This window comes from Acipenser ruthenus, chromosome 23 (genome assembly GCF_902713425.1).
Source record: "Acipenser ruthenus chromosome 23, fAciRut3.2 maternal haplotype, whole genome shotgun sequence".
NCBI classification, from domain to species: domain Eukaryota; kingdom Metazoa; phylum Chordata; class Actinopteri; order Acipenseriformes; family Acipenseridae; genus Acipenser; species Acipenser ruthenus.
Window position 1 is genome coordinate 20863888 of NC_081211.1, and position 15880 is coordinate 20879767.

General features: G+C 38.3%; 1 protein-coding gene across 2 annotated transcripts in view; it reads right to left on the minus strand.

Annotated features, from left to right (window-relative positions):
- LOC117413341 (protein diaphanous homolog 1-like) overlaps nt 1-15486 on the minus strand; it is a 38661-nt gene extending 23175 nt beyond the window's left edge. The window contains exon 1 of one of the 2 annotated variants that reach the window (XM_058996800.1): nt 14733-15486. In XM_058996800.1, the coding sequence (XP_058852783.1) occupies nt 14733-14840 (108 nt within the window). In that variant the 5' untranslated portion in view covers nt 14841-15486. The remainder of the gene's footprint in view (nt 1-14732) is intronic. The other variant, XM_058996801.1, reaches the window with a different exon arrangement.
- Between the last annotated feature and the right edge of the window lie 394 nt (nt 15487-15880).

The following is a 15880-nucleotide window of genomic DNA, read 5'->3' on the forward strand; positions in this document are numbered from 1 at the left end:
AAACTACAGCAGTGTGCGTGTGTGTGTGCGTGTGCGTGCGTGCATGCGTGCGTGCGTGCGTGTGTGTAAGACAGGCTTGCCAGCATTAATTACTGAATCCCTTGTGTACGAAGCTCACTCATTCTCATTCATAAGGGAGGCACAAAGAGAAATGCAATCATCTGGAAAAAGCCTCCATTTTCAGTCTATCACAACCTACATTTAATTCTGTATGTTTCCCAGAGGCCAGTACATGACCTGTGTTGGATCTTTGGGAGTTACTTCACCATACTGGAATGCCAGGCATTCAGGGTAGGTGGAGGGGTTCTGCATACTACAACAGATAAGATGCACATCAGACAGACAAAAAAATAAATACATTTTGCACAGTCCATCAATCTCTCAAGGCCCTTTGCTCTAAACAGAAAACATAAACCACCTTACAAGATCAAAGGACAGACTTGTATTAAGAAACATCAGTACAGTACAGACATATGTTTTTGGCACAGCAGTTACTGTAGCTAAGATTAAATGGTTGTTCAAAAACACAATGCATAGTACAAACAGGGGCTACAGTATGGTACGTGTTACAAATGTCATAAAAAAGAGAAGACAAGGAAAGCCCTCTCTCAACACAGCCTGAAAACACAATCAGAAATTTGCAAGCAGTGCTGGAGGCACTTTTGCCACTCCCTTAGTGCACATAGCAATGCTGGATTTCATAACTATAGAGTATTTGTAGGTATAAATATTTTACTTCCATGCACAACCGAGATATATTGCCAGCTGACAGACTGGCTTGGATTCCTTTCCAGTGATTTCATCCCTCATGTGTAAATATGCATCTGACAGCTACATGATACATCACATTTTAAAACTGCAATATCTTAACCTAACACCACCTTATACCAACTGAAAGTGGAAACTGGGATTGTTGCTTCAGTAACAAAAGGAAAATCAACATACAATACTTAATTTCACAAGAAATTCTCACATCTTACAAGGGGTTCATAACTGACAGTTTACAGTAATATGAAGATAAACTGCTACCAAGAACAAGACCGGTCTGCCTTAACCACATAAAAAAAGACCCCTGGAAAGAGAACTTAATTGAAATTACTTTGAAATGATTCAAGGCCTTTGAATGATATATTTTGATCAACATATTGTCATCATCATATGATATTTGAATAACAGTTACAGTATACTGTAGCTGGGAGAAGTGTGGTAGAGGCAGAGGAACCTACAGTAACCCCTAAAACCTTTTACAGACAATAATTGAATTACTGTAAGCTCAAAGGAAGTCTCAAGTTACCAAGCCCAATGTACAGTAGAGCCACTAGGCCATGCCATCTTAATCCAAAACATTTTAAACAATTACTAGTACTGTACATACATCTGCCTTTGAACATCCCTTTAAAAAACAAACAGGGAGGCCTCCTTCTTCAGAGGTGTACTCAATCATGTTTTCAGAAAAGTGCAAACCAAATACTACACTTTTCTTTGTCTAAATGACCTATTAGTCCAATAAGAAAATGTTATTTAAGGGGCAGTGTTATTTGTGTTTTCCTTTATAATGAGAATTTGCTTTATAATGAGAATTACAGGGCAAATGGGAGCCTTTCCCATCCTGTCTTATGACCGGTTCTGTGTTATAAAGAACCACCTTATAGCGAGGGAACACTGCACATTTAATTCATGTAAATGTATCTTGTTAATTACTACAATTACATTTCAGCTAATGTGTACTGTGTGCCCTTGTAATCCCTGATGTGCTGCATTCCTATAAAATAAATCACTTGGGTATATATAGAAGTACATTCAACAAATGAGTAAGATTCAGTGTTCAGTAATGACACTGCTGACTGGTTGCCATGACAGCCAGATAAACGGAATGCTTTAGTATGCTTGATACCACGGTAAGATGCAACAAGCTGGCAGACCATTACTTCATTCTTCCAAATCACACATGACACACCCTAAGAGCAGCACCACACTTCCTGCTGCAGCATTTCAACAGGAAATCATTGAGATGTACTTACATGGGGGAGTCATTACTGCAATACTTAAAACAGGAAACGGATACATGCAATTATTTATATTAGAATCCCCTGCAGATCAAGAAAGGAAGAGAGAGCAGACCCTTTCCTCTCCTTTACTCAGTGATATAATCATTTATTTAAGGTTTTTTTTTTTTTTTTACTAGATCTACTGTTCAACATTATTTCACTCTCACTTTATACTTTGGCATGCTGCTGGTGCCCCCAAGCCTCAAGCAAGGCAATCACAATGTGAAATGTTATTTATCAACATGTATGAAACTAAGCAAGTATTACTGATTTATATTTTGTTTAGTGTTTATTTGTAATAAGAAAACATTTTTTAAATGATTTTGCCATGGTGAATCAAGCCTTCTGTGGCATGTAAAAAAAAAAAACAGCCACGTTTCTGCTTTCCCATTTCATGGCTGGAAACAGCAGCTGTTAGAGGGTTCAAGTACAGGAGAAAGAGTTTGGGAAATGAAGTAACCCCCGATTTATTTCAGCTAATAGCATCAGTACAAACATAAGCAAACTTATTTTGTGACAGCGTTTAAAAAATAATTTTTCTATTCAATTATGTCTGTTACAGTATTCCCCCACTTCCACTTTGTTTGCAGCTCACAGACAAGCTTCAGGCATTTTCTTAATTTTACTATTATGACAGGGTTTCATTTTAACCATGCCATGCAATACCTCATTTATTTAAAATGTAGAAAGGCTTGAAAGTAGATAAAAACCTTTGGGGGAGGAGGAAATCTATTTAAATAAATCGACGTCGCCGATTGAGAGCAAGGGTAGTTTTCCTGCAACTTGTGTTAAGATTTACTAAAACGTTTTTTTGTCCAGTAACCATTGCTGAACCGTAACCCAAGTGGTGCTTCATCGACTTCACAGTGGCCAATTAGCGACTACACTCGAATGCCCTTATCCAAATAACTGCCCAGGTAAAGAGAAGATTGAGAAAATAAGCTGTTTTGAGCAAATACGGTTTCTAATTACAATAAACCTGGAGCGGCCCTCCAAGAATGGACATCCCTGCTTTATATGGTTAGGGCTCTGGACTCTTGACCGGAGAGTCGTGGGTTCAATCCCAGGTGGGGGACACTGCTCCTGTACCCTTGAGCAAGGTACTTTACCTAGATTGCTCCAGTAAAAACCCAACTATATAAATGGGTAATTGTATGTAAAAATAAAGTGTAAAAACCAGACATTACTCAGCAGGAGTGGTTAACTTAGAGTAGGGGTTTGAAGCGCCAATACTCTGATTTCTAGAGACTGCTGCTTTCCAAACAAATGCCCTACCTGTCTTAACATTTCCTGTCAGTTGATAGCAGTAGTCTCATACTAAAAGGAAACCGCATAGGCAGTTGCAAACACACTGGGCACTCTGAAAAGCACTCTCAGTGGAGCTCTCAACTCATTAACAAGCTGGGACTGACCTTTACAACACAGACTGCAGCAGGCAGAACAAGAGGTGGGTCAAGTGACAAGGGTGCGGCTGGTATTTTAAATAGAAGTAGTGTACATTGTACTGTTTCTAGTTACAACAAATGTAATACTTCCTTTCAATGACATAACGGTTAGTCCAAAAATAAAATAAAAAAGAACAATAACAGTACATGACTTGGCTCAGAATGTACAAGCTATCAAGTCTGAAGGAAATCTTTGAGCACTCAACAGATTCATTTTTACAATACTGTGTGTCTTGTCTTCGCTTCAGCATGCTAAGGGAGCAGTATTGAAATGAATCGAGCGTGTCAATGCTCAAGTCGTGAAGGGGGGGGGGGGGGGGGGGGGGGGTAAGAGGAAGTGGAGGACTACCTATTACCATCAAAACATTAACAAGTGTGGTACCGGTTACAGAACTGGGGGTTCACCCAGCTGTATACAGTAGGCTCTCTGTCTGTCAGCCCTTGGACCCACACCATAACACAACACAATGGAAATCTGTGTGTATTGTGTACTGTAGAAACACATACTGTAGGTCTTTAAAATGACCTTTGAAGCTGATTCCTTTACAGAAACAAACCGTTTTTGTAGCATTTATTTGTATTACAGTCTTTCACAGGACCCATAATTACTGTAACTACAGTATGGCAGCAGTGCAAAGCATGTTCTGGTTTTTCCCTCGTGTAGTATACTGCAGCAGCATTACCCACTGAGCTGTAGCTGCTGGTGTCTTAACCACATGATAATGGACATACTGTGATGAAGCTTCGTCAACAACATAAAGTGACATACAAGACAGCACAAACTGCGCACCCTCTGCAGGGAAGGCACACCACTTCTCCTTGTGGTTGAAGACAGGAAACAACAGTTGTTGCCAATTCTGTGCAACTCTGTGATCAGGCAACAGCTAGAACCCAGCATGCACATACAAAACAGATACTTTTGCAACCTCATCTCAAACAGGAAATTAGGCAAACGTCTGCAATGGTGGAGAAAGATGCATTATAAAATGGGAGCTCAAGGACAATTCCACTTGGGTCACCCAGAAAGAACCCATTCTTTGAGTTGTGCATAACCACGAGGGAGTGAGAGGATTGGTCTTGATCTGTTTAAAGTTAAGGTTGGGTTTTTCCCTTTGCCTTCTAAAGAATTCCCAGGTTAACAATGAAAGCGAGGCTGAGGTGGAAAGCATAAAGTTCTAACCGGAAAATACGTTTTCCCAGCATGAAGTTAATTGGGGGCAATGCGGTCTATGGGGATCACCAGAATTGCCTTGAAACGGTACTGTAGCTGCGCCTTTGTTTATTTCTTTTTGACCCTGCATGGTCTGAGTTTTGACTGACGGGACAGAGCAAGAGCAGTTAGGTGGTGCCCTGTTTCTATGCTGTAACCTGCCTTTAGAACCTGTATAATATAAAAGTGTGCAAAGTGTTTGAGGTCAGTTATTGAATCATTTGCGTTAGGTTTATATACACAAATTAGTTAAAGTACAGATGTAGCTTCAATCTAAACCAACTAGCATATTTGTCCTGCTTCAGGATAAACATTGGAAAAAATCACTGTACTACTCGACCATGACAGTTATAGACCTATATTTTCTTTCTTTCTTGTGTGCTTAACAGTCAATTATAACGCTACAGTATAAGCTAATACATTGATAAGCTAAAAAAAAAAGGAAATCATAAAATGTAGGAATATAATGTCAATATAATCTGCAGGAAAATGCAATTTGTTAAAAGACAAAACACAAATCCCGACTTCAATACACAGCACACTACACGACAAGGCATGCCAAAGCAGATTATGCATTGCTTAAAGCAACTCATTTGCACAAGCAGAAAAATACAAAATCCACAACTGTTGTTTGATGGCCAATCATAACATAAACACAACGACACCAACACTCGGATACAGTGGGTCAAATTATGAATTCAGACAAAACATATATATATATATATATATATATATATATATATATATATATATATATATATATATATACACACGACAGAGAGAGACTAGTATGGAACACTGACTCATACAGTTCTTGACATAGGGCGTACCACTGATTAGCTCGGTATTACCATGCTGGCAGCCTCGCTGCCCATCTCCTCTTAAGCAGTGAGAGATAGCAGACGTCAAAGTGACGTTACAATGCGGGATGCAGGTCCTTTGAAGATGGGGCAAAGCAGCAAACAAACATGGTTTACTGCAAGGTCATGGTCAGTGTGACATAGGGACTACAGTTTTTACTGTATACAATAGGAGTAAAATAGCCACCATTTCAAAATGTAACAAAAAAAAAAAAAGGTTCAATATAAGAGAAGACAAAATATGAATACATCAACCAAAGCCATCAGAGGCTGTATGCACTTATTGTAGCTTCTCATTGATCTACTTTATCTCTAATAATGGATGGGCTACATGTAGTACATGTATACCGAGGGAAACTCATCCCCCAAGTGGCTAGCCTCATTCTATTGTTAAAGTAATTATGAAATAATACTTTTAAAATACCACAGTACACCAGATAATGACACAGTACTGTACAATAAGTCTCCCTCCCAACAGAAGTCTGGCCTCAGACTGTAGACACTAAAGAAACTTTCCACACAAAACAGTGGTAATGGCTTACAATATGTTCAACCCCCCGCCCACACACACACACACACACACAAAGAAAACAGTGGTTACAGTCTACTATATGTTCAAATCCCCTCAATACAATGGTCCACTAGTCACAACCTTGAAACACTGGAAATAATGTTTTTTTTAGGGTTTTTTTGTCCTTTACTATCCACGGACTGGTGCCACTTTGTCTGCCAGCAAAGTCAGTTTAGGTTGACAGTGTGACCCTTTCCATCAGGACGGAAACTGCACAGAATAGATGCAATATAAACAGCAATGCCATCTTTCATCACTAATTGAATTGCTCTCACTTCCCCCCACCACATCATCTCGACTTCTGTTCCCTGTCGTTCCAGTTGCTGCTTTAACGCTGCTGCTCTGTTCTGTACTGGGGTGAAACCTTCACGGCTGGGCTGACAGACGTCCATCAGCACAAATTGCTTTATTGTATTCCCTGACCCTGGTTTAGGGTGTTGCAATCAGTTAATTATTTCTAGGTTCTGTTGTTCCAATATTGGGTTATTTTTATGCCTGGGGAATCTTAAATACTAGCAGGATAAAAGCCTGCATTGGGATGGTAGCAGTTGCTTTCCAGTGTTTTACTGTGAGATTAATAAACCGCCTTGTACTGCAAGTTTGACCTGGAATGCTGCCTGCAATTGTTTTGTGTTGGAAACAATAGCACATAGAAAAATAACTCCCATTTACAAAACAATCAGCCAGGATTTCACAGTAAATCTGCAATGTGTGAGAGGGCAGAACACTATCAGAACCTTGCGTGGCTGGAAGTTTGTGCAACCCTGTCCAAGGGTCACTGCAGGAACATCGAAGTCATGAGAAAAGTGGGCTTCTGTGTTTCTATATTTCACTTTTTAAACTACTTAATATCATGATTACATCTTTGACGAGAGTGATTGTGTCCGGCCCTGTTTCTAAAGATTGATGAATAACATTACACTTGGATACACACATTCAGAACACCCAGTTATCCTTGTTACTATGTGTGTTCAGCCTCATCTTACTTAAGCCTGTAAGACTAATGCTGTTTTGACAGCTGAACTTTTAATTCCATAAGTCAAGTACAGTATCCCGGGCACAGGGTAGGAGAGGGAATCCTACGGAAGCAAAGCTACTATAATAGGCTCATAAGCAAGACTACAGTAATACCCAGTTTCCTCAAACAAAGAGCTCTGTAACAAAAAACATCAGGTGATGGAGATCTATGAAACACACAACTTAGTTGTTTACTGTAAATACACATACCAAATAATACATTTGTATCCCTGGAGCCCAGCTAATAGATATTGAGCAATTGTGCTCAAGCAAATTCACCGTCTTAGGATGCATGTAACTGTAAGTACAACTTGTATTATTCAATAGGGCACTTACTGCAAGTAGTGCAATACCCATGAGGTGCAAACTACTTATTGAGTGTCACAGCAAGCTAATGTATTAATCTCAACTCTGGAAGCCTGGGTTTTGGATCCAGTCAGAAGCAAAACGAGTGCCATTGACCCTCACCTTTCAGGAGCACAATATGCACACAGGTACATAAGATCAAATACAATTTATTACAGAACCAGGCAGTTGTTATTTCAAACCATTCTGCACTGTGATGAGTTAATAAAGAAGAGTAATTCTTGTGCCTGAAACGCATGCAATGTTTCTTGTAATTTAACCTTAGTCTTGAAATAGTTAACAGCAGGTTTAAAATGTGCATGGATTTTAATCCTGTTGTTTCAAACGGTTTCACAAAGAAACCCTTTTATAAATCGGGGAACTGCAGATCTCCCGAAACAGTTATGCAGAGAAACTATTAAGATTCTAATTCCTCTGTTGTTGTTACTTTGCGCTAATCACAACCTACTGGAAATGAATGAGCTATGGCATAAGCTAGGGAGATAGGGGGACTGAGAATGTCTTTATTTCCTTTTAATGTCTACAATGATTTCATGACAAACTGCATGCCAGATGTAGAATGTCTTTCATCAGGTAAAAGATACACATTAAAAGTTTAGATGACAGAGTAACCAGGAATACTGTATTGAGATAATGGAGTCCAGAGGATCGTTAGATCCTCGATTATTTTCAGAAAACTCATTCACCTTGTCGTCATCCTTGCTTAAGTGTGCGTGTAATAAATATTCATAAAATCTATAAATACTGCATAGGGCAATTAATAAACTACAAGAGTTCCAGTTTCATAGCACCTGCTAGACGGCAGAGACTGCCGGCATACTGCCTGCTTATTGTTACACTGACAGCGTATGAACTGCAGTGACAGAGTTTCACAGTGCTGAATACTGCCTGCTTATTGTTACACTGGCAGCGTATGAACTGCAGTGACAGAGTTTCACAGTGTTGAATACTGTAAATTATTCTAACTAATGTCAGTGAGCAGTTCCCAAGATACTAAAAGTTCTACACACCGAAAAAGTAAAAGTGATCAAAAAGCATGAATCGATGTTTGGAGTGCATTCTCTCTCAAACAAAAAAAAGCTCTTTATCAACTAATATTTGCTAAATAAATGGAAACCAAGTTAATTAAATTGTATACCACAAATAAGAAATAAACTGCAACAAAACTAGTTTAGAGAAAGCCCAAATGAAAGACCTAATCACCCAACTAAAGGCATCAACATTCAGAACATATCCGCTTTAGGGATAGCAAACTTTATTTTGGTAATGGCAATTTGCATCAAACCAGAGGAAACATAAGAATTAACTGACAAAATGTTGTCAGCAAAATGCTGTAGTTCGTCAACATCCTTGCATGATACATTATTTAATGAAATATTTGTTTTCTATTGCGATTTGAAGACAGTATAACACTTGAAATACATATCACACATCAGTAATTCAATCGTGGGGTTTCAGAAAACAAGAATAAACAAACCATTACTCACCTGTCACCTGAAACCATTGTATTATGTGTTACTTGTATACACTGAAGCCTGTGTATACTCTATCATTAGTTGTTGAAACCAATCATAAAACTGTCAGTGCTGATTATATTGGCTTTAGCTTACTGACAACCAATTTAAAATGATATGTGCTCTAGCGCTTTTGTGGCAAAGTAGTCTCATACAGCAGTATCCTAAAACCCAATAAACACCAGCTATTCATAACTCATGCTTAACTACTGTAGGTCACATGAACTAAATAGTATGCACACCTGTTACCATTGTTGCTGTGTAAAATAATGTATGTTGTGCTTAACAAAAATCCACTAAATAATAATAAAAAAATGCTCTTAACTATAAACACCCATTTGCAGTGTGCAAAGATGGGTTGTGTTAAGGTACAAAGTCTTCCCAACAGTGCAGGTTTTTGTTTCATCCATAAACATTTTTGTTTGTTTGTTCAAAGCATGCATGGCTTTCCTGTGCATATACTATAGATTAACCTAAACAGTGTGTAACTAGTGATTGCTGTAGAGAAAAAATAAATCAATACAAATTAAAAGACAGGGAGAAAGACCTGGTTAAAACAACATCCTGGCACATTAAGTGGTACAGTACTTCTGGACCAGGTTCTAAACAATGTACTACAGTATACCAGTACAAGTGTTGGTGAATGTATTAACATTGACAAATATTCTGAAATAGATGCTTGACAGCCACTAGCTGTCTGAACCTTCGCTAAGCTGACAAGCTGATGTGGTCTCATATAATTGCATTGTAAGTATTTAAAACTTCAATGCAAATCAAATACGCCAAATAGCCAGTACCTTCATAAATGTAATGATTCATATTGCATGTGTTGGATTTAAGGAAGGGCTGACCCTTCCCAGTGATAATTAGGTGTTAGCTTAAACAACACCCATTAAACAACACAACACATTACTATGGAGACACTACAATAGTCAAAAGGTTGGTCTAATTGGTCATTTCTGAGTATGTTCCCCTTCATATTTAACTATAATGATTTTTTGGGGAAATGTTCCGTAGAATAAAGCAAGCTACTGTAAGGATTAAATAGGCTATGTGTTTCTTATTACCTGCACTGTCTGTTTTAGATTGTACAGTATGATACTGAATGTACACAAAATAGTACAGTACAAGATGACAAACTTCTTTTTTTTTTTATCTAATCTTATTTTAAAAATAATCATGACCTGGCATTGTACGTAGTGCATGGAATCACAACAGAGGGAAATTCTAAAGGTCATCAATTCACTTGGGAATGGCTACTATATTAATTTCAGTCTCACAGAAATGTCACATTTCCTGCCTTAATTTTGTAATTAAATAAACCATTCCATTTTAAAACAGAAAACAGCAACATTGTTAGGACAGGTCTTTAAACAATGCACAGCAAAAACACTAACATGTAGAAGAAATTACTCTTCGAAGAAAGTTCCAGTGGCTTACCACTGGCATTCACTACCGACTGGGGAAAAACCTTTAACACTGTCACAACAGCCTGCTGAATGATTATTTAGGGCCTTCTTTCTTTATCCAATTATCCATACTAAATTTAGCTAGACTTGATTCACAAGCTTACCAATAAGTTGAACAGCAAAAACAAAGCCAAAAATAAATACAATCGTTCAATGTTCTTTTCTTTTTTCTTGGGGGGGGGGGGGGGGTATTAGGCTAAGACCCTGTCTAGTTCTTAGAAAACAAACTATTTGCAGTATGTACTTTACAAGTTTTTTTTAGGCAGATATGCAGCATTCATTCTTCCAGTTTACACGTGCTAGTCCCTTGATACAGCACATGTTCATGTTTAGCCCCATTTAGTTTGATCTTTTCTTTAAGCTAATAACAGTTGTGCATTTCTTGTCTAATAATAAAGACAGGAAGCTTGTTAAAGAGGCAGGGTGGCTTGGGGCGGGGAGAACACCGTGATTCAACAACTTGTGTTCTAGCAACTGTAGCATTTTCTGGTTTAAGGAAACTGTGTAAAACTAGATCCCTATTGGAATCACAAACATTTATGTCAGTGCAAATGAAACCTGTTGATGGTTGAGATGGTAAGAACCTGGAACATAGAACAGAGCTCTTGTGGAAATCCTTATGTACGGTGTTTGCACTTAGTCCCTCTCCAAATATTTCTTTACTTTCATGTCCATCACAAAATCCCACATAAAAGATACGTGTCACACCATGGAAATCACTTTACAATGTACGCTGGATCACTCTAGGACTCTGACATACAAATAAACACTGCAACACTTGCTGTAAAGGATATACTTGAGGTCAACGAAGATCCAATAACTATTTCTTTACTCTGGAGACAACCTGTAGGATACACACTGACCGGATCCTTTATCTGTTTAAAAAGCCAGCGTGGTCACCTGAGAGAGATTGCACTAATTACACTAACTGCTTACAGAGTTTGCAAAAAGGCTATTTTACAGGCTGCATGCTTCTGCTGACTGCCTGTACTGCGAAGTGTGTTTTACAGAAAGTGACCTGCGCAAACAATCTTTGCAAAAGACCTGATTGTGAAAACACAATTCACCAGAGACCCCACAACCATATAGGAAATCATTGCTGGAGTTTTGAAGGCTGAAATCGGAACAATGTCACCAGTAGGTTCGTAACACATTACAGAATTCAGATACCGGCTTTGACATCTGGGCCTAATACTGTATCTGGATAGGGGTTTTACAGGGCAAGTCTTACATTGTTAGGGGGCTGTTTGAAAACCACGAGCCCGGTCAAAGCACAGAATAACACAGCCCCAGCCCGAGTATGAATATACTGTACAAGCATGATTTAGGAAGACGTCCTTTACACCTGGATCAGAATTCTGAGGAGAATCTCGATGTTTCGCTTCTGCAGATGCATGATCACATTGCTGGATCAAAATCCCACCTGGTTTATGGGGATTTGCAACGGACAAAAGACAAAAAAAAATCATTTTTAATAAATAATAAAAAAGTTGGTTTAGGCACACATTTTGGAGTTTATTTGACAAATATTACAGTAGTATCCTGAAATAAACACCAGATGTCCACAACTCATGCTTAACTACTGTAGGTCACAAGAACAATACCCAAAAAGATCATTTTAAATTACCTTTGCAGGAAACTGGCTGGCTAGCTTGGCAGCACCCTTTTGTGCTTTTATTCTTAGAAACAAAACATGGTCAGCTGTGAATGCACAGTGTTAGGGACCAGCTGAGCAAATTAGCACCTCCACAGACATCCATATTTTCTTCCTAAACTGCAAGGGTTTGTAAATGTTTTTTTGGCAGGGGAATGGCATTCACCCAAGTATTAATGGAGCAGATGGTCTACCTTAAATACACTACAGCAGACACTAATCCGGAGCCCAGTATTCTGAATTGACCTACTGTATAATCTGAACCGCACCATAACGAACACCATACTGCAGCAGTACAGACCAAACATCAGCATCCACAGTCCTATAATATATTTGTATAGAGCGAGACTGTGTTTTATTATTGGTTAAGTACTGATTTGTGATGTTATATAAATTGAGTTAGTATCGAAAACAACGACAAGAACAAATCACAGGGTCCAGTCCAGTCCAGTTTGGATAAGTGAGAGACTACTGTATGAATACAATTCCCAAGACCTGTGTAATGAATAACATACTTTCAGTGTTACCTATTCACACACTGCAAGGTCAGACCCTTCAGGTGTACTATGTAGTATTGTTGGCCTACATTTTTTTCTTTTTTGTCAATGGTTTCTGGTGGTTACAGGCCTCAACTACTTAGTCTTAGACGATGCTTTATCATTTGGCCCATGCATTACAGATTAGCCAACTGCAATAGCTGTTAATGTGTCTTTTCCTGTGCAATATCTTCAATGTCACACAAAATGCATTTTGCTTTTAATGTCTGCCATTATCTCTGACAGACTTCTGGGTAAGAAAAGCATTCAAGCAGCCCTGTATAGTAAAAGGAAGTGACTTTCAAGAGCAGTAGATCTTTGCAGTCGGCATGGCAACTCAAAAACAGTTCTATGGTGGCTATCAATTGTGAACATTCTGATTTTTCCAAATTGTCATTTTACCAACATTCCTTCCATACTGACCTGTTGCTTTAGGTCAGGCTTCTGCAAGCTTTCTCCCGCTAACCTAATATTTTGCAGGTTTCTTCATGCATATCAATTTGTAGGTATGTGAACAGGTCCTATCCAAATGTCTGTCAGCAACACAGGCTGAACAGGTTCTTGTACTGTACGCTGGCTGCCACAGCAAAGGTTCAAATTAAATATCTGTCATAATGTGCATCTAGGTAAGCAACAGCCCATTTAGAGTGCACTATAGCACAGATGACGAGCACTTCAGCAATATTTGCTGATCTTGGATAATACTCAATAGATACAGCCCTGTACTTGAATGGGATCACAAGACTACATTTTAATGTCTGCCTAAAATGGTCTGTTGATTGGTTCATCAGAAAATTGTTGTTTCATTTTACACTAAATCGAAAAGGTGTATATCAGAACAAACACAGGTGTTTACATGGCCACTCTATATCAACGTTTAAGAAAGTTGATAACTTCCTGAACTCCACATGGTCAGAAGAATGAGTATGTATTTACTGTACTGCTCCTTCCAGTTATAGTGTCTTTCCAGGCTGGTAGAGCAAACGCCACATAAAAAACAGTCACTCTCATTATTAATTAAAATAAAACACATCAGGAATTAATTGTCTCTAATTAATCCTGGTCAATCCAGAACTATATTGAACAAAATGTATTACAGCAACTAATGTATCACTCCATGATATGAGGAGGCTGTGTGGTCTGGTGGTTAACGAAAAGGGCTTAACCAGGAGGTCCCCGATTCAAATTCCAGCTCACTCACTGACTCACTGTGTGTCCTTGGGCAAGTCACTTAACCTCCTTGTGCTCTGCCTTTCGGGTGAGATGTTGTTGTAAGTGACTCTGCAGCTGATGCATAGTTCACACACCCTAGTTTCTAAGTCGCCTTGGATAAAGGCGTCTGCTAAATAAACAAATAATAATAATAATAATAATAATAATAATAATATACTGAATATTTTGCAGTCATTCACAAAAACGTCTGTGCTGCATGCTTTGTTGTTTGTTTTGTACAGCCCACAGGAGGTTAAACCTGGTGATGTCTGGCTTGAGTGTTCAGAAAGTCTGAGCTGGACGGCATGTTTCGGTCATTTTGTCTTTACGTTCCATACTGAATGTTCGGTTTAAAAAAAAAAAAAAAAAAAAAAACACCGCCTACAATTCTTGCAATGTTGCGTTAAAATCTGAAGATGTTTATTTAATTACAACGCATTTAACACGCTAAAGGGACCGACTGCAACACTTACTGAATTAAAATCAGATATCAAAGTAAAACAGCTGCATGAAAGATGCATTGACATTGTAAACTCATGCTTACTAAAGAAACTCCCTCCCCTGTATAGCCAGCACATTGGTACAACACGTCCCCCCATTGCAGAGCATTAAAATTTAACAGGATTAAAGGGTACTTTGTGTTATTTCCTAAACAACAAAACAAAAAACTCTCGGGGAAAATAAACATATTATTTTTGATCACTCTAAATGTGTCTTCGGAAGAAAGCGGGAATCCGTTTAATTTAGATGGCACTTATATATTTCTACATTCCAATACATACACCATATTCCGATGCTGAACAATAGCAATTAATAATTTAATTACTTACAAATTTCTTTTTCCCGTCTCCGTCATCCAGGTTTTTCTTCGATTTCTTGTCTTTGGTGCTTTTGGAAGAAGGCACCCCAGCAGACGCGGAACCACACTGCTGATCCATTTTGTTAAAATATGAATACAATACACAACCAACCCCGACGACTCCTTATTTCCCTTTAAAACACATAAATGTATATAACCAACGTGTATCCTTATCTTCCTTCCCGGGGGAGAATTCTAGATTGTGACCCCGAGGCCTGAGCTCAGGCTGTCGGGGAGAATTCTACTCCAAGTCCCCCTCTTTCACCGCTTTGCTAAAAAGGAGGGAAATTTAAACAGAGCTCAAATATCAGCAACTGACTTAGAATGTGTAGTTCTTTTACAAAAGAATATCTTTTTTTATCCTCTAGTCTTCCCAATAGGTGTACCTGTTCAGTATTAAATTATAATCCGCGAAGCTATTAGTTTTCGATGCAGTTGTATTTACGATTCTGAAAGTTTGTATTCCAACAAGTAGTTTATTGTTAATGTTTACTTGACCTGCACACGTTTTCCTTATTTTATTATCCAGGTTTCCCATAAGTTTGTTTCCATGGCTGTCAAAGACCAGCTACCCTAAACACTACTTGCTGTAAGTACGCTTCCTGTCTCAGCAAACCAGGTTAATACTAAGCGAGGGAGGGACCAAAATGGCAAAACTTCACCTGAATGCAGGAAGCAAAACTGAGCGATAGAAAGCCAAGCATAATCTTGCTCGTCTAGTACGTGCCACCTTCTGGTGAGAAATACAAAATGACTTCAATGCGTGTATCCCGTTATTTGTGTATTTGTTTGTTTATTTGTTAGTTTTTGTTGTTGTTATACGGTAAATTAGCTTTATTGAAGAACATTTAACCACACTGAAACTGAATTTAATTTTGAAAACTGAAATATTTGTGTCTATTAACTCTAAGTGTACAGCATGCTCCAACATATAGTATATTTTCCAAAAATGCATTATTGAAGGGTTTCAAATAAATGCATTGTCCTTTTTACTTGATTATGTATTGGTCCAATCTTCTTATGCATAAGTAGTCAACATTTTTTTTTTTTTTAAACTGTGTAAGTTATGAAACGTACAAGAAACAACCTTTCATATTATATGCAATCCTTATTTTGTTA